Here is a 13,228-nt window from a genome sequence, read left to right as displayed (position 1 = left end):
AATGTGTTTCTTCCTGAGGGAAATGGATCCAAGAAACCTGCGTTTTTTTAAATCTTTTTTTTGTCAGAAAGAAAGTCAATCAGGAAATTGGATGAGCACAATGCGGAAAATCGAGGTCTGATTGTGAAAACAATCTTATCTGTTATCTAAAATTGGTGCAACGTTCCCAAGATGTGTGAGGAGGAATGAGAGGGCTGAAGTGGGTGGGACAGCCTGCAAGGAATGGAGAGTGGAACAACAACAAGCCCATCTCCACCCACCAAAGACCTCAAAGCCCAACCCCCGGAATTCACAAGTTCATCCCCCCTAGCTAACTACCCACACACATAGTCTCAGGCCCCTGCCGGAGCCTGGTTAGGCCCACCCCCGGCTCGGCCTGGTGTGGCCCAGCCAGCCCCGGCCCCGGCCCGGCTCGACCCGACCCCTGTGCACGCGCAGGCCTGTTTTTGAGGATGCTTGTAGAGGAGGCCAGACGATTACGGTGTGGGTCACAGGGCTGGATGCCAGTGTCACATGGGATCACATCCTCATCATCACGCTAACGACAAAGCGTCATTAAAAGAGGACTTTGGGTGGGCCTTCTAACAAATGTGGCTAAACACACACCAGGGGACACTTAAACTAGGTGTGCGAGCTATATTTGATCAAGAAGTTCATACTTGATGTGACATAGAGCATGGAACAGGTCTATGAAACATTTTCCTTATAAAAGGTTAACATTAGAAGGCAAGGCATTGGTATGTATGGTGGTTGAAGCAAATAGTGCAGAATGTGAAATGTTTACAAATGTTAATAGTTTGGATTCATTTTTATTTAAGTGTTACTTGAATTAAATAGACTTGTGAATTAACGTAATTAATTTATGACACTGACATTGAAATCTAGACAGTTCATTTGTATTAATACAATCAAATTTGATTTGGTTATAAGCATTACTTAAAATAACTTCAAAGCTGAATTTCAACATACATTTTAATTACTATTAAAATGAATATTAATCCTATAGGTGAATCAGACTAATAACAAAGAATGCAATTTATCATATGATTTTTATAATTAAAATTGCTCCTTAATATATATGGAGAAGTGGATCTGAATGTAAAAATGAAAGTAGAGCTCACAAATTAAGAACAATCACATTTCATTTTCTACTAAGAAAAGCCACTTATAGGAAATGTACTCAGTTTATCCCAATTCCTATGATACGAGCACCAAGGCCAGTTCCTCCAGGTGAGTTCCAGTGCTCCACAATACCCTCAGATATGCCATTTAAATGCATAAAATATATATAGTGGCTATGTATTGGAGCACACATGGAGATTCCTGAGCTGCTTGACTACTATTCCAACTTTGGACTCCCTCACCCTGGTTAACCCGACCCAACCCCCACATGCATACATGCAAGCCTATCTAGCCTCCCAAAGGAAATGTGTCTTTTCTACCCCGAGTTGCTGTCAATGCAGTTCAAAGGGGTTCAGTGGGTTCGTCTCTCTCTTTTCATTTTTTAAGTGAGTAGGGGGGTTGTTTTTGTCACTTATTTCATGCATTCCAGTCACCAAACCCTCCACCTATACTCACATTTATCGCATGAAATGTGTAGATAGTGTTGGGGGGCAAAGCAGGTAGCCTTCTCTCACACAAACACTTCTTAATCTGATTTGAGCATTTTCCCAGACAGAAATGGGATTATCTTCTTGGTTTTACCATAAAACTCTGATAATTTGCCTTTACAATGCTGAACACTCACTTAACGCATGATTTTGTTGACCTTGCAATTTTCCCATCATGATTGACAGCATTTTTGCACATTGGTTTTGTCGTTTAGTACAAATTCGATTGAACGAAAAATTGGCATGTTTTCAGTTTAGAGAACACGCAAGCGCTTTATTTGGATGTTTACAAGAGCACAGTGCATTTAATCCCCCCAAATTTGAAATATTTAGGGAATAACTTCCAAAACAACCCAATATAGGCAATTGAAATCAATACATTTAGTTAAATTAGTTTTATAGGAGTATAAATGATATTAAAGAAGTTATTTAACAGTTTTGGGCATCATCTGAGATTTATTTAAATTCACCAACATTGGCCAAAACAGAGATAAAATCCTTTCTTCAAGATTAAATAGTAATGGCAGGCTTTAACAGGATTAAATGGTCAAACACTATAACGTGACGTCATATACGGTGAAGGGGCGTTTAGGTGGGGGAATGGCCATAATGCTGCACAAAATAACCACTTTCGTCTCTCTAAAAACATTTTCGTTCAGATTTAGCTCTTTAATATTTAGTACTCCATCCTCCTAATATTACGCGCTTAACTTAAACTTGATTTCCATCTTTTAATGATTTTTGTTGTAATTATTTGGAACGAAGGAGAGCCCCTTAAATTATCGATAATGGTTTTTCCGGTGTTGGATTAGGTTACTCAAAATAACCTCAGAATGTAAACACGCAAGAGTGCGCCCTCATGGGGAGCCCCGTCACACATCTGTGCAGTTTTCTGGGGAATTATTTCTTATAATTCATCATTTAAAGGTCTTACCTGCAAGAAATGGTGCCGACATCTTCCCTGCAGCTTTTTTTGCAGAATGAATACAAGTGCATGAAGCCCTGTTTGCATTATGTTAGCAGTCTGCAATTAAAGACATTTTCCATGCATTAATATTTAATCGTTACTTTGGAACATAAGATGAGCAGCGGCTTGCCTCATCAGGGTCATTTGTTAAGATTATTATTAAGTGGTGGTTTGGTTTCAATAAAAATGCAATGCCTGTTTTTATGGCAGATCTTTAAATTTGATAAAACATTAAACAGTGATGCAGTCCCTTAAGGAGGAGCACTTAAGAGATAATGAGCTGCAAAATAAATCCCCCATGCCACCTAAAACGCCTTTTCCCCTGCTTTTTCTGGGATTTATGGACTTTTTTCCCCACACATTTTATTAAAAGCATGCTTCATTCTTCCTCTCATTAACGAAAAGCAATACTTTGCGTGTAGGATTTGTTGTTATTTACTTCCAGGTTTATAATTTTACAAATCGTGTGCTCTGGTGTGGAATTAAGAGAGTAGCGCCCCCTTTCTTTCAAAGGACATTGGGAAATATAAGAGAAAATACATGGTGATACACCACAACTAAATATTGGCCACATTGTTTGATTTGCAGAAAAAAAACATTGTGAAAACTCTTGATGGAAATATCATGTTATATGGATAAATACAAAAGGGCTGAGTAGTATTTATTCGTCTTGTGAACTAAATTTGATGCACTTGAAGTAGAATACCAATATAAATGATATCCAGATTTTATATATGAAATGGTGCTGATGCTGCGGTATCCAAGGAATTCAATTATTTGCTCTAGAGCACCACCTGGCTGAAAATGTACATTATTATGATGTCAATTGTTTTAGTAAATTAAGTAGACATGAATTATTTCATAGATTTGTTAAAAAGTAGATTTGCTCTATTATTTTAGACATTTGTGTTTTAGAACTTCAATCTATGGTAAAAAAACAGCTTTTTGGGTTACTTAAAACTGTACTTTATAACAAAAGATGTTTCTCTTGAGGTTTATTTGTTATTTTTGTATATGTAACATTAGCAAAGTTTGTTATAAGTGTTTCATTAATCTAACTATACTCACCAAAAGCTTTTTGAAGACCAAATGTAGTTGAATGATGTTCCCAGTGGTTGATTTCTTCCATGATAAAGTCACTTGCTGCATTTAAATTTGGGATAAAAACCACTAAACAGATGTATCACTGCTAAAAAAAGAAAATGTTATTTATTGTGTTTTGACCCATTCAAATGGTAACAATAAGCCTACTTCAAGAGGTAGAAATCAGTGAATTAGTGGGGAAATGAAAACATGCTCTCACTTTGCAACACAGGAATACAGTGCAGCCTTGTGAGAAATGTGCAAGTTGATATATCGGTAATAAATAATATTCAGGCGGCGCATCTACCATATGAAGAGTGACCACTTGGCTCTCCTGACTGCAGCTGATTGGCTGATCATGGTAACCCTGCCCCCATTTGTCGTGTTATGGCAACTGCACTTGGAAGCAGGTGGAGTCCTTATATTGTGGAGGCGGGAGAAAATGGGACACACTCATAAGTGGATAGTAAATTTGAGTTATTTGACCCAGGAAATTTTGAGACAGCGAGCGATGAAGGCGTAGGTGTCGGCCACCTCCTGGATGACCTTGCTAGTGGGTTTGCCGGCCCCGTGGCCCGACTTTGTGTCCACGAGGATGAACAAGGGGTTGAATTGCTTGCTGTTGCGGCCCATGACGTGCTGGAGGGTGGCGATGTATTTTAGTGAGTGCAGGGGGACTACCCGGTCGTCGTGGTCGCCCGTGAGCAAGAGGACGGCGGGGTATTGGACCCCGTTGTCCTCGGGATCTCGGATGTTGTGGAGAGGGGAGTATCTAATAGGGGTGGGTTATAAATGGGGAGAGATGAGGGGAAGGGAATATTTGTTAATTGGCTTTAGCCATAGTGTCATTTCTAATATTAGTCAACAAATAAATACATAAAAAGGATAAATGGATAAGAAGCTTAACAAAGGAAACTCAATTGAAAATTCACCTGAAAAGCCTGGGCATTTTATAAATAGGAATTAAACTCTAATCAAATTTCTTTAAACCACAGCAAAAAAACATCACTACAAATAATATATGACATTTAAACTGGTGTGACATTTAACAACTAATTATAAATTAGTTGGGTATATTACCTAATGCAAAATAGAGATTACTTTTTTAGTCAATCGTGGTTATTATTGTGTCTCAACTCATTACTCATCTTATTTGCTGATTTTTGTGTGCCATACCTTTACTCTAGTAGTAATATAATGGCCTTAACTAGAAGTAATAATATAATCTCAAGATGAAACGTATGAGGGCGACAATTTGTTTGACTTACTTGATGAGCCACTCAAACTGCTCTTTCTTTTCAGAACAGCCGAAATCGGTGGTCCAGGCATGGCCAATAGTGAACTTGTGAAACTTGAGCATGTCCATGACGCCGACCTGAGCGACTGCGCATCCAAATAAATCAGGCCGTTGATTTACACAAGCCGCTGTGAAAAGAGAGCGAAAACATACATGACGGAACGGAAGCAGTAATAGGAAAATGAGGTTGTCTGAAGGTGACATGTACCTACGAGGAGGCCGCCATTTGAACCTCCGTTAATTGTGAGCTTGGACGGAGAGGTGTAACCCTGTTTGATGAGGTACTCGGCTGCGCATTGGAAGTCTGTGAAGCAGTTTTGCTTGTTGGCCAGCATGCCAGCTAAGAAAGGGAATAAATATAGTGTGTAAATGGACTCATATTGCGGGTATGTTACATTTTTTGGGTGTTAATTGTCACCTTTATGCCAGGTTTCGCCATATTCCCCGCCTCCCCGGATGTTGGCCACAGCCAAGACTCCCCCGAGGTGCCGTACAAAGATGAGCCGAGAAACGCTGTAGCTCGGCGTGATGGAGATGTTGAAACCGCCATAGCCGTAGAGGAAGCCCGGATGAGAGCCGTCCAGCTTAATGCCTTTTTTGTGCACGATGAACATGGGGATTTGAGTGCCGTCCTTGGAAGCGTAGAAGACCTGGACAAGAACAATTTAGGATGGGGAAGATGTAGAAGAGGCAGGAAGGTAAATAATAATTAGGGAGGTTACCTGGGTTGTTTGGTAGTCTGATGGGTCAAAGCCTTTAACAGTAACTTCTCTGAAGACATGGGGCTGCAGAGGCTCCTTGGTTAAGTCGCAGTGATAAATGATAGCTGGAATAAAAAAAAGTGGAATAAGAACACTGCTTTGATAGTTGATTTCCTATTAAAAATAATGAACTGATTTTTTCCATCATTAAAAGGTTTTTCAAAGCATATTTGTACTTTGGTCATGACAGAACGTGATCAGCAAAAATTCCATTTAAAATCACACACTTAAATTTTTACCTGGCGAGAGGAAAGAGGTAAAATAGTAAAAGATCTCCGAGTCGCGCTTCCTTCCAGTGAAACCGACCACAGAGCCCACATCCAGAGGAAAGGTCCTGAGTTCCATCCCAGAACTGAGATTGTACATTTTCAAGACATTCTTCACATCGTGGAGGAAGCACACAAAAAGGTAGCTTGAGTACGAGCAGGTGGCGAATACTGTAAAAGTAAACAGAACGTGCACCGAGTTACCAAACCAATTCACCTTAAGAACTCACACTTGCTGTATCCGCTTACCGATGACGTCCTTATCGTGCTGAGGGATGAGCTCCGCCCATTCGCTTTGAGCCGGCGATGCAAAATCGATATTGATGAGACGATAGCGTGGCGCTTCCAGATTGGTCTTGAATGTGAAAACTGTGCCCTCATTGGTAACATACTCGTACTCGGCATCAAAGTTGTCGATAAGTTTGACCCATGGCAAAAGTCCTGCAGTCACAAACATGCAGCAAATGGAGGTTAAAAAGAATACTGATAAACTAAAGCAAAATAAAGATGACAGTAGTTGACACATGCCTGTAATTCCCTGAGAGGTTTTCTTGAGGTCACAATACCACAATCTGTTGACAGGATCGCAGCCTTCCCTGATGGACAGCAGGACATAGCGGCCATCATCTGAAACCTGCAGAGTTCCAATATTAATGACAGAAACAAAAACAAAAAAAAAGTTTAATCTTATTTAGGTGGTGTGAAATAACCTCAGCTCCACTCATCCATTTGGGGTGATCGGGAAATTCTGCACAGAGCACATCCTTAGACTGTGGTGTTCCCAAAACGTGGAAGTATAGCTTCTGGTCCAAGTTAGTAGAAGTTTCAGTGCCTAAAAAAACAAAACAAAATTTTTTAGACCATACTTTTGTTCATGCTGTACTATAAATACAATTACATTGTGGAAATAACTAGCAAAACCTATGTATATGGAATTGGGAAACATTAACTGCATTTGCGTTGATGTGGGAAGTTTAACATAAATTGAATACTGTATTATTTATATATTTGAAAACTGTAAGATAATTTGGAATAATCTTACCATCACTCTTGCCCTCTTGCTCAGGGTAAGAATTGTAGAAAAGTCCTTTTCCATCATGTGTCCATGACATGCAGCTAAATTTAACTCGTTTCAGACGGTCTTCCAGAAGCACCGCGCCTTCCACCCGCAAAAAGTGCATTTCCACCCAGTCTGAACCGCTGGCGCTCGTGCCGTACGCCAGATACTCTCCATCTTCTGAGAATGCGTAGCCTTAGAGGAGATAAGGTAACATCCATCAATAAATGTTATACTTTTCAATGTATGTCTCAGTCAGTACCTCGTAATGCAACTGTTCCATCATCAGAAAATGTGTTTGGATCCAAAAAGACAGCAGGTTCTGCATCCAGGCTCTCCTGTACGTACATCACACTTTGATTCTGGAGACCAGTGTTGTAGAAGTGAAAGTACCTGCAGGAGGAGATGGATGAGCATCAAAACAACAATTCGGCTGACATTGATTCGGCCTTGTTTTACCTGTTTCCCCTTCTAAATGGACAGCTATATTTAGGATAGTCGTACAGCTCAGTCATACGCTCCTTGAATACATCCCGCACGTCGCAGCGCTCCAAAAATGGCAATGTAAGTTGATTCTGAGCAGTGACAAAGGCCTAAAATGGGGAAATAAATTTTTATATTTACTTAATTTTTTTAAGGATCAACTTAACTGAATGGATCAATCCATGCATAATCTAACAACAGTTCAACTTGGACCAACAACAATAGATGCACTATATTATCCATGGATGTTATTCAGATGATCTCCTCCAAATATCTACATAGTAATAACCTATATATATACCTGAGTCTTTTCACTGTCAGGGTCTTCCAGCCAGCTGTAAGGATCTGGTATTTTGGAGCCATGATAATCATCCACCTTAGGATAGATAAACAGATCGTCATAATTTAATGTGAAGATAAACAGGATCATAAGCAGGAACTACGAATAGATCATTATTCATCCGGAAATGCAGAAGCTGTCAATTGGGGCGCTTGGCTAACCCAGCTAAGCTAATAGGAGAGCTAACAAAAGAGGCCACTGCTTTCAATGAATTCGATCGCTTGGTTAACAGTGCATTACTTACAACTGCATCGTCGCGGTAAGCAGCGGGGTACTGAAATGCCATTCTGAGCTTTAGTTTCGGGAGATCGCGTGAAGGGAAAAAAAGTTGTGCCAAGATCCGTCAGGAGAGTAGTATGACAAGGTTCAAATTCTTCTTCCTAAATCGTTTCCCTTCAATGTGCTTTCCACCCACGAATGAGAACTATCAAGAAGTGACGTTCAGTCTGCTTGAGTGTGAATGAAAGTTACAGTGCCGTCTGGCGGTGATAAAAAGGTAATGCAAGTCACAATGAGGCCAATGCTGTCAAAATTCAAAACAAATGAATAACCAAATGAGATATAAAAGTATCTATAATTATTAAAAGAAGAAGTGTCTGAATTAATATAAATATACACAAACAAACCATAAATTGTATTTTGTGCTGGAATATTTTTTTAAGTATAAAACTTGTCAGACTTTTTAAAATATAATTTGAGTGAAAATCCCAAGTACATAGCTTGAACTAATTTAGTTTAGGCCATGCAACATAAAGAGTGCAGTCGTAAATGCTGACCTTTACACCTCTAGCTAAAGGCATTGCGAGTCCACTGGGAATCTCCATCATCAACTCTTATCTACATGACAGACAAGGAGAGACCTCCACCTCTCACTCCTCTTTCTTTTTGCTCATCTCCACCGCCCCTCCCCTCCCTTCCGTCCCTTCCTTCCTCGCCTGACTTGATCAATCAATCTTGATTTAGCTATAATTATCACTGGCGCCTATTCTTCCACCAGACCGATAGTGAGTAGATAAGGCAAAATGATGTGACATAAAAATGGTAGCCTCAAGGAAACAGTTGGTTGAGCTCTCGCCACTAAAATTATAGTGACTCATTTCTAGAGGTGGGCTATATTGTTGTCGGCGACATATAAGTGACAGTTTCAATACGCTACACTGCGCCTCATTGGCTTCTTCGAAGTTATGTCGATAAGAACTCGGAAACAGGTTCCATAGACGCAGTAGTGTCTCGGCATTGAAAAGAAAGCACATTGCTGGGATACCACGACTGATCAGACAGTCCGATGTCTTGTGGCACATTCCGTACACACTTCTTACTTTCAGATTTATCTTGTTTTTATGAAAAAAATGTTAGTCGGAATTTGTATTGAAATATGCAAAGCGAAAGTGGATAAAAAGACTTGTTGAAATATGACAAGTGAGCAGTAGACATGTTTCTCTTCTTATTCCTAAGCAGAAAAATCCTATAGACATTTATTTCTTCTGGTTAGGGGGTTATTCATGGGAATACTTGAAGATGTGTGTTTTTGGGCCATAGAATGACCCTCCCATTTCCATTCTTCTTGCCCTACTCAAAATCAGGAATACCCCACTATGCAAAGAGGATGTTTTCCTGTCCGCCTCTGTCGGATATGGTTCACGGGAACCATTGTCCTCTAACTAGGGGGAGACAATCACTGACAGTTTGAATGAGTGTGTTTGCGTTGAAAAATTGACCTTTTATTCTCATTCAGTGAGTAAGTGGGGTGTATTTACGCGTCTTTTGACATAAGCTGGAGGCGTAGGAATTAAAGCTCCTCTTTCCCTGTTTTTTATGCAGTTAACTGGAGTCAACAATGATGGGACCACCCCGGCACCCCCCTACGCCTGGCGACCGGAGGAAGCACCTGACTAAGTAGTAGCGGATGAAGAAGGACAACCACCTGTTGTGTTACGGGTGAGGGGGTCACCACGAGTTTACTACTAACTTGCATCTGTTAACTGACTGAAAAACTGCACTTGAAATATGTGAAATTTTGCAAAAAAAACTAAAAATTCACTATTAATATAAAAATTAACATCATGGTAAATATGAATGGAGTTATGTAATAATTTTAGCAACATAGGACAACAAATTAAATCAGATGCCTTTCCTGATTGCTTTATATGTTTTGTGTAGCCACTTGTTGGTAGGTAGAATCGAAAGGGTCGTGAGAACAGATACAGAGCCAAAAGGAAAAGGAAATTGCAAAGACACATGCAAAAGGAAATTACATCTAAAATAGTACCATTGAGCATGAGCTATATTTGAATCAGTATTCTATGTTCAATCAAAAATCCAATGTTTACGTGCAAAAAACAACTCATGAACATTACATACTGATGACACAAACATATTGAACAAGATCCAAAGTAGTCTATTGTATTGGGTATGTATCCGGATACATACCCAATACAATAGACTACCTTGGATCTTGTTCAACATGTGTGTCATCAGTATGTAATGTTTTCTGAGGATTTAGAGGAAATACATGAAAATACAAACCAAACAGTGATCTATCTTAAACGAGCAATATTTAAGACTAGGTAGTCACTGAGGGCATGTGTAGTAAACACAGAATTAAAATAACAACTTTTAGTGCATAAAATCAGCTCTAAAAATTGTAAAACCTCCACCAAACTTCTAAAAAACATGTTAAAACTATTTGCTAATACGTACATATTACTTTAATATCTATTGAAATGAATGAATATATGCCGTTGAAAAAGAAGTATTGCACTATATTTGCGTCAGTCATACAGGACTGACAAAAATAACATTCATCCTAATAACAGTTGTCTGAGGGGGATGCCAAGGCGACACAACAATGCTTCAAGATGCTTTTAAAAGTGGAAATCACAGAGGAGGGCTTCCTGCCTGTTTGCCGCATTCGGCTGTCATTAGCCACCAAAGAAGGCCCAGTGCAATAGTCTCCTTTCTGTCCTGTCAAGTTTGTTTGTGATGCGGTCAGTCTGGCCTGTCCCACACCCCATCGGATGTCCACAGGAAATGGTAGAATAACGAAAGCACAATTGTGTGCTTTGATAAGCAGCACATGTTTGATCTTATGAGGTAAAATTAGATCCTGACCTATTAATAGTTAGATTAACCAGCAATACTTATTTAGACTGACTTGATTGGTTGGTTTTTGTGTTATGTTTATAGCCTCCAAAAGTTGTTAAAATGATGGAACAGTAAATGTCATTTCAGTCAGCCGGAACTAAAAAAAAAAAAAAAAAAACATTACAAGAGCGACAAGATGAACCTGCCAATTAGTCAGAGTAGAAGGGAAGTTTGTCATTGTTTGTGCTGATAATGTTGAAAGGAAGTCAGATAGTGCTCGTGTTACTCAAAGTCAGCCTGCTGAAAGATATCATCATTCCAAAATAGAATGTTTACTTACAGGTGTGGGCCAAATGCATCATTGATATTTACACTTGCATTAAAACGTTGGAATGAAACAATTTACGTCATGGTTGGAAATAAAAGAGCAAGACAATGGCCGTCTGAGTGATTTGTATCTCCAACTCGGGTACAATTCTTTCCTACTCGACAAACCAGCCGGGCTGCCCACGCAAAAACTGTCATTGAGGGCATTCTGTGTTAGTTTGGGAATGTATAGAAATGTAATATCGATAGTTAAGAGTAACAAGTCACATTTTCTTTCTGTTTTACTATTGTGAACATAACAGGTATTGCCTTGATCTGTTATGTAACTAAAAAATATGAGATGGGTCCATAAATCAAGGAACTACCTTACTAAAATATATATATAGAGAACAAAGAGTGTTTTACCACCCCTCCAAAAAATGCTTTTGCCATATTTTATTCAAATTTTCTTCAATATTAGCATTAGGAAGTCTAACAAGGCTTTGCAAAATAGCCTAAACAATAATGAATCAATAATTTTCCTATACATTTCCCACTTATATACAATCACTTTAGCTATGAGGACCCAAAACAAGACCCCTGATATTCTTCAATATGTCCATCATCCCTTTTCTTATGCGTTTGAACATCACAAGGTGGACTGGACGGCGAGCAGAATGAGAATAAAGCCTTGCGTGCAGACGGATATTACCCTTTTAAAGGCAAAACAAATATGTGTGGCGAGGTGCGCCCTGTAATTTTGCTGTTGACATGTGCACTTACAGTGGGGCTCCAGGACCCTGTTAATGACTAGGGCAGGTAAGACATGGAGACAGGTGGAGGGCAGTGCCGTCTGACTGCTCCCGAGAGAAGAGGGAGAGTGCACGTCTGCGCTACGTGATTGTGTAAAAGTGTCACAGACAGACACAGCGGCACCTGGTGATGTCATCTGTGTTGTCACTGGGCGCCTTCAAAGTTCCCCCTTTTACAACACACGCCATTCCAACAGTAAAGCCTTGAATCATACTGCATTGTTCTCCCCTTGTACTCTTGCTCAACCACAAATGACAGTGCCACACGCCAACTCTTTAAAAACAACCGTCTGCAGGAAGAAGCCATGTGGCGTGCTATTATCTACAGTATAGTGGCGCAAACTGAGGCCCATGCACCAATTTTGTACACTTTACAGTGTTTTTGACCTTACATCTCAGTCTCTATCAAGTCAAAATAATACATTTAACTCCCATATAAAATAAAAAAAATAAGGGAATTTGCTCGATTCAGCTTTAAATAGTCCTTGCAACTTTCTGCCCTAAACTGCATGAATTTGCATCTTCATGGATTTTTTATCATTGTTTTTCATTTTAAATGTTAGTTTTTACTGTATTACTGTCAGCCATCTTTTAGTATTATGAAAAATGCAATTTGAATCGAATTTATCATTATAATTTTTAAGTCCTGGACACATTTCATAATATTCTTATGTAGAATAGCCATAATTCACTTTTCACAGCAAATAATTCATCAAACTCTGATTATTGCATTATTTTAAATGTCTTAGTGAAGAACAATGAGCATAGCAGCTCATAAATAATAAAGCCAACAACAAACTAATTTGGTCTCAATGGAAGGCAAGCTACAGTAAATAAATTTGTCAATGGCAGATGTAAGTCAAACTTGGAGATGATGAATGATTGATTTAAATAGATGCCAATTAAAGTATGTAAGTACTCAAAATCTTTATTGGACATTGTCTCTCATTAACAGAGGTTTCACTTTTGGACTATGACACTATGTTTTTGCCTTGTCTCTGTGGGTGGTGTTGGCAAGATTTAAAACTGTGTGTGCGTGCGTGCATTCGTGTGTATGTGGAGAACAGCGACATTCCTCTTAGCCTCAAACTATGATAATAACCTGTCAACAGGAGATCATCCGCCAGTGAAGAAAAGACAGTCGGTGGACATCCAGGTGGGT

The 13,228-nt window shown here is 39.3% G+C and overlaps 1 protein-coding gene and 1 long non-coding RNA gene across 2 annotated transcripts; one reads left to right on the top strand and one right to left on the bottom strand.

Annotated features, from left to right (window-relative positions):
- Positions 1–3,767: 3,767 nt before the first annotated feature.
- Positions 3,768–8,289, bottom strand: prep (prolyl endopeptidase). Its single transcript, XM_077711589.1, has 14 exons — positions 8,109–8,289; positions 7,826–7,900; positions 7,501–7,634; positions 7,304–7,434; positions 7,027–7,236; positions 6,695–6,816; positions 6,513–6,618; positions 6,234–6,425; positions 5,958–6,155; positions 5,680–5,783; positions 5,376–5,607; positions 5,166–5,297; positions 4,929–5,085; positions 3,768–4,432 (listed from the first exon to the last, which is right to left on the bottom strand). The coding sequence occupies exons 1-14, from the start codon at positions 8,148–8,150 to the stop codon at positions 4,138–4,140; spliced, it is 2,130 nt and encodes a 709-aa protein (XP_077567715.1). The 5' UTR covers positions 8,151–8,289; the 3' UTR covers positions 3,768–4,137.
- Positions 8,290–9,310: 1,021 nt separating this feature from the next.
- On the top strand, positions 9,311–11,386 carry LOC144192462 (uncharacterized). Its single transcript, XR_013325132.1, has 3 exons — positions 9,311–9,602; positions 9,686–9,802; positions 10,681–11,386. It is a non-coding gene; the product is annotated as an uncharacterized LOC144192462 (long non-coding RNA).
- Positions 11,387–13,228: the final 1,842 nt, after the last annotated feature.

The sequence above is a fragment of the Stigmatopora nigra genome, unplaced genomic scaffold (assembly GCF_051989575.1).
Source record: "Stigmatopora nigra isolate UIUO_SnigA unplaced genomic scaffold, RoL_Snig_1.1 HiC_scaffold_26, whole genome shotgun sequence".
NCBI classification, from domain to species: Eukaryota; Metazoa; Chordata; class Actinopteri; order Syngnathiformes; family Syngnathidae; genus Stigmatopora; species Stigmatopora nigra.
The sequence above is the reverse complement of the archived record's forward strand: the minus strand, read 5'-3'. Positions and strand labels throughout refer to the sequence as shown.

Coding starts and splice junctions, on each gene's coding strand:
- prep (XM_077711589.1), bottom strand. CDS start 8,150: ATGGCATTTCAGTACCCCGCTGCTTACCGCGACGATGCAGTT. Junction 7,237..7,303: donor TGGAACAGTTGCATTACGAG/GTACTGACTGAG, acceptor ATCTCCTCTAAG/GCTACGCATTCTCAGAAGAT. Junction 5,784..5,957: donor TACCTCTTTCCTCTCGCCAG/GTAAAAATTTAA, acceptor TTTTTATTCCAG/CTATCATTTATCACTGCGAC.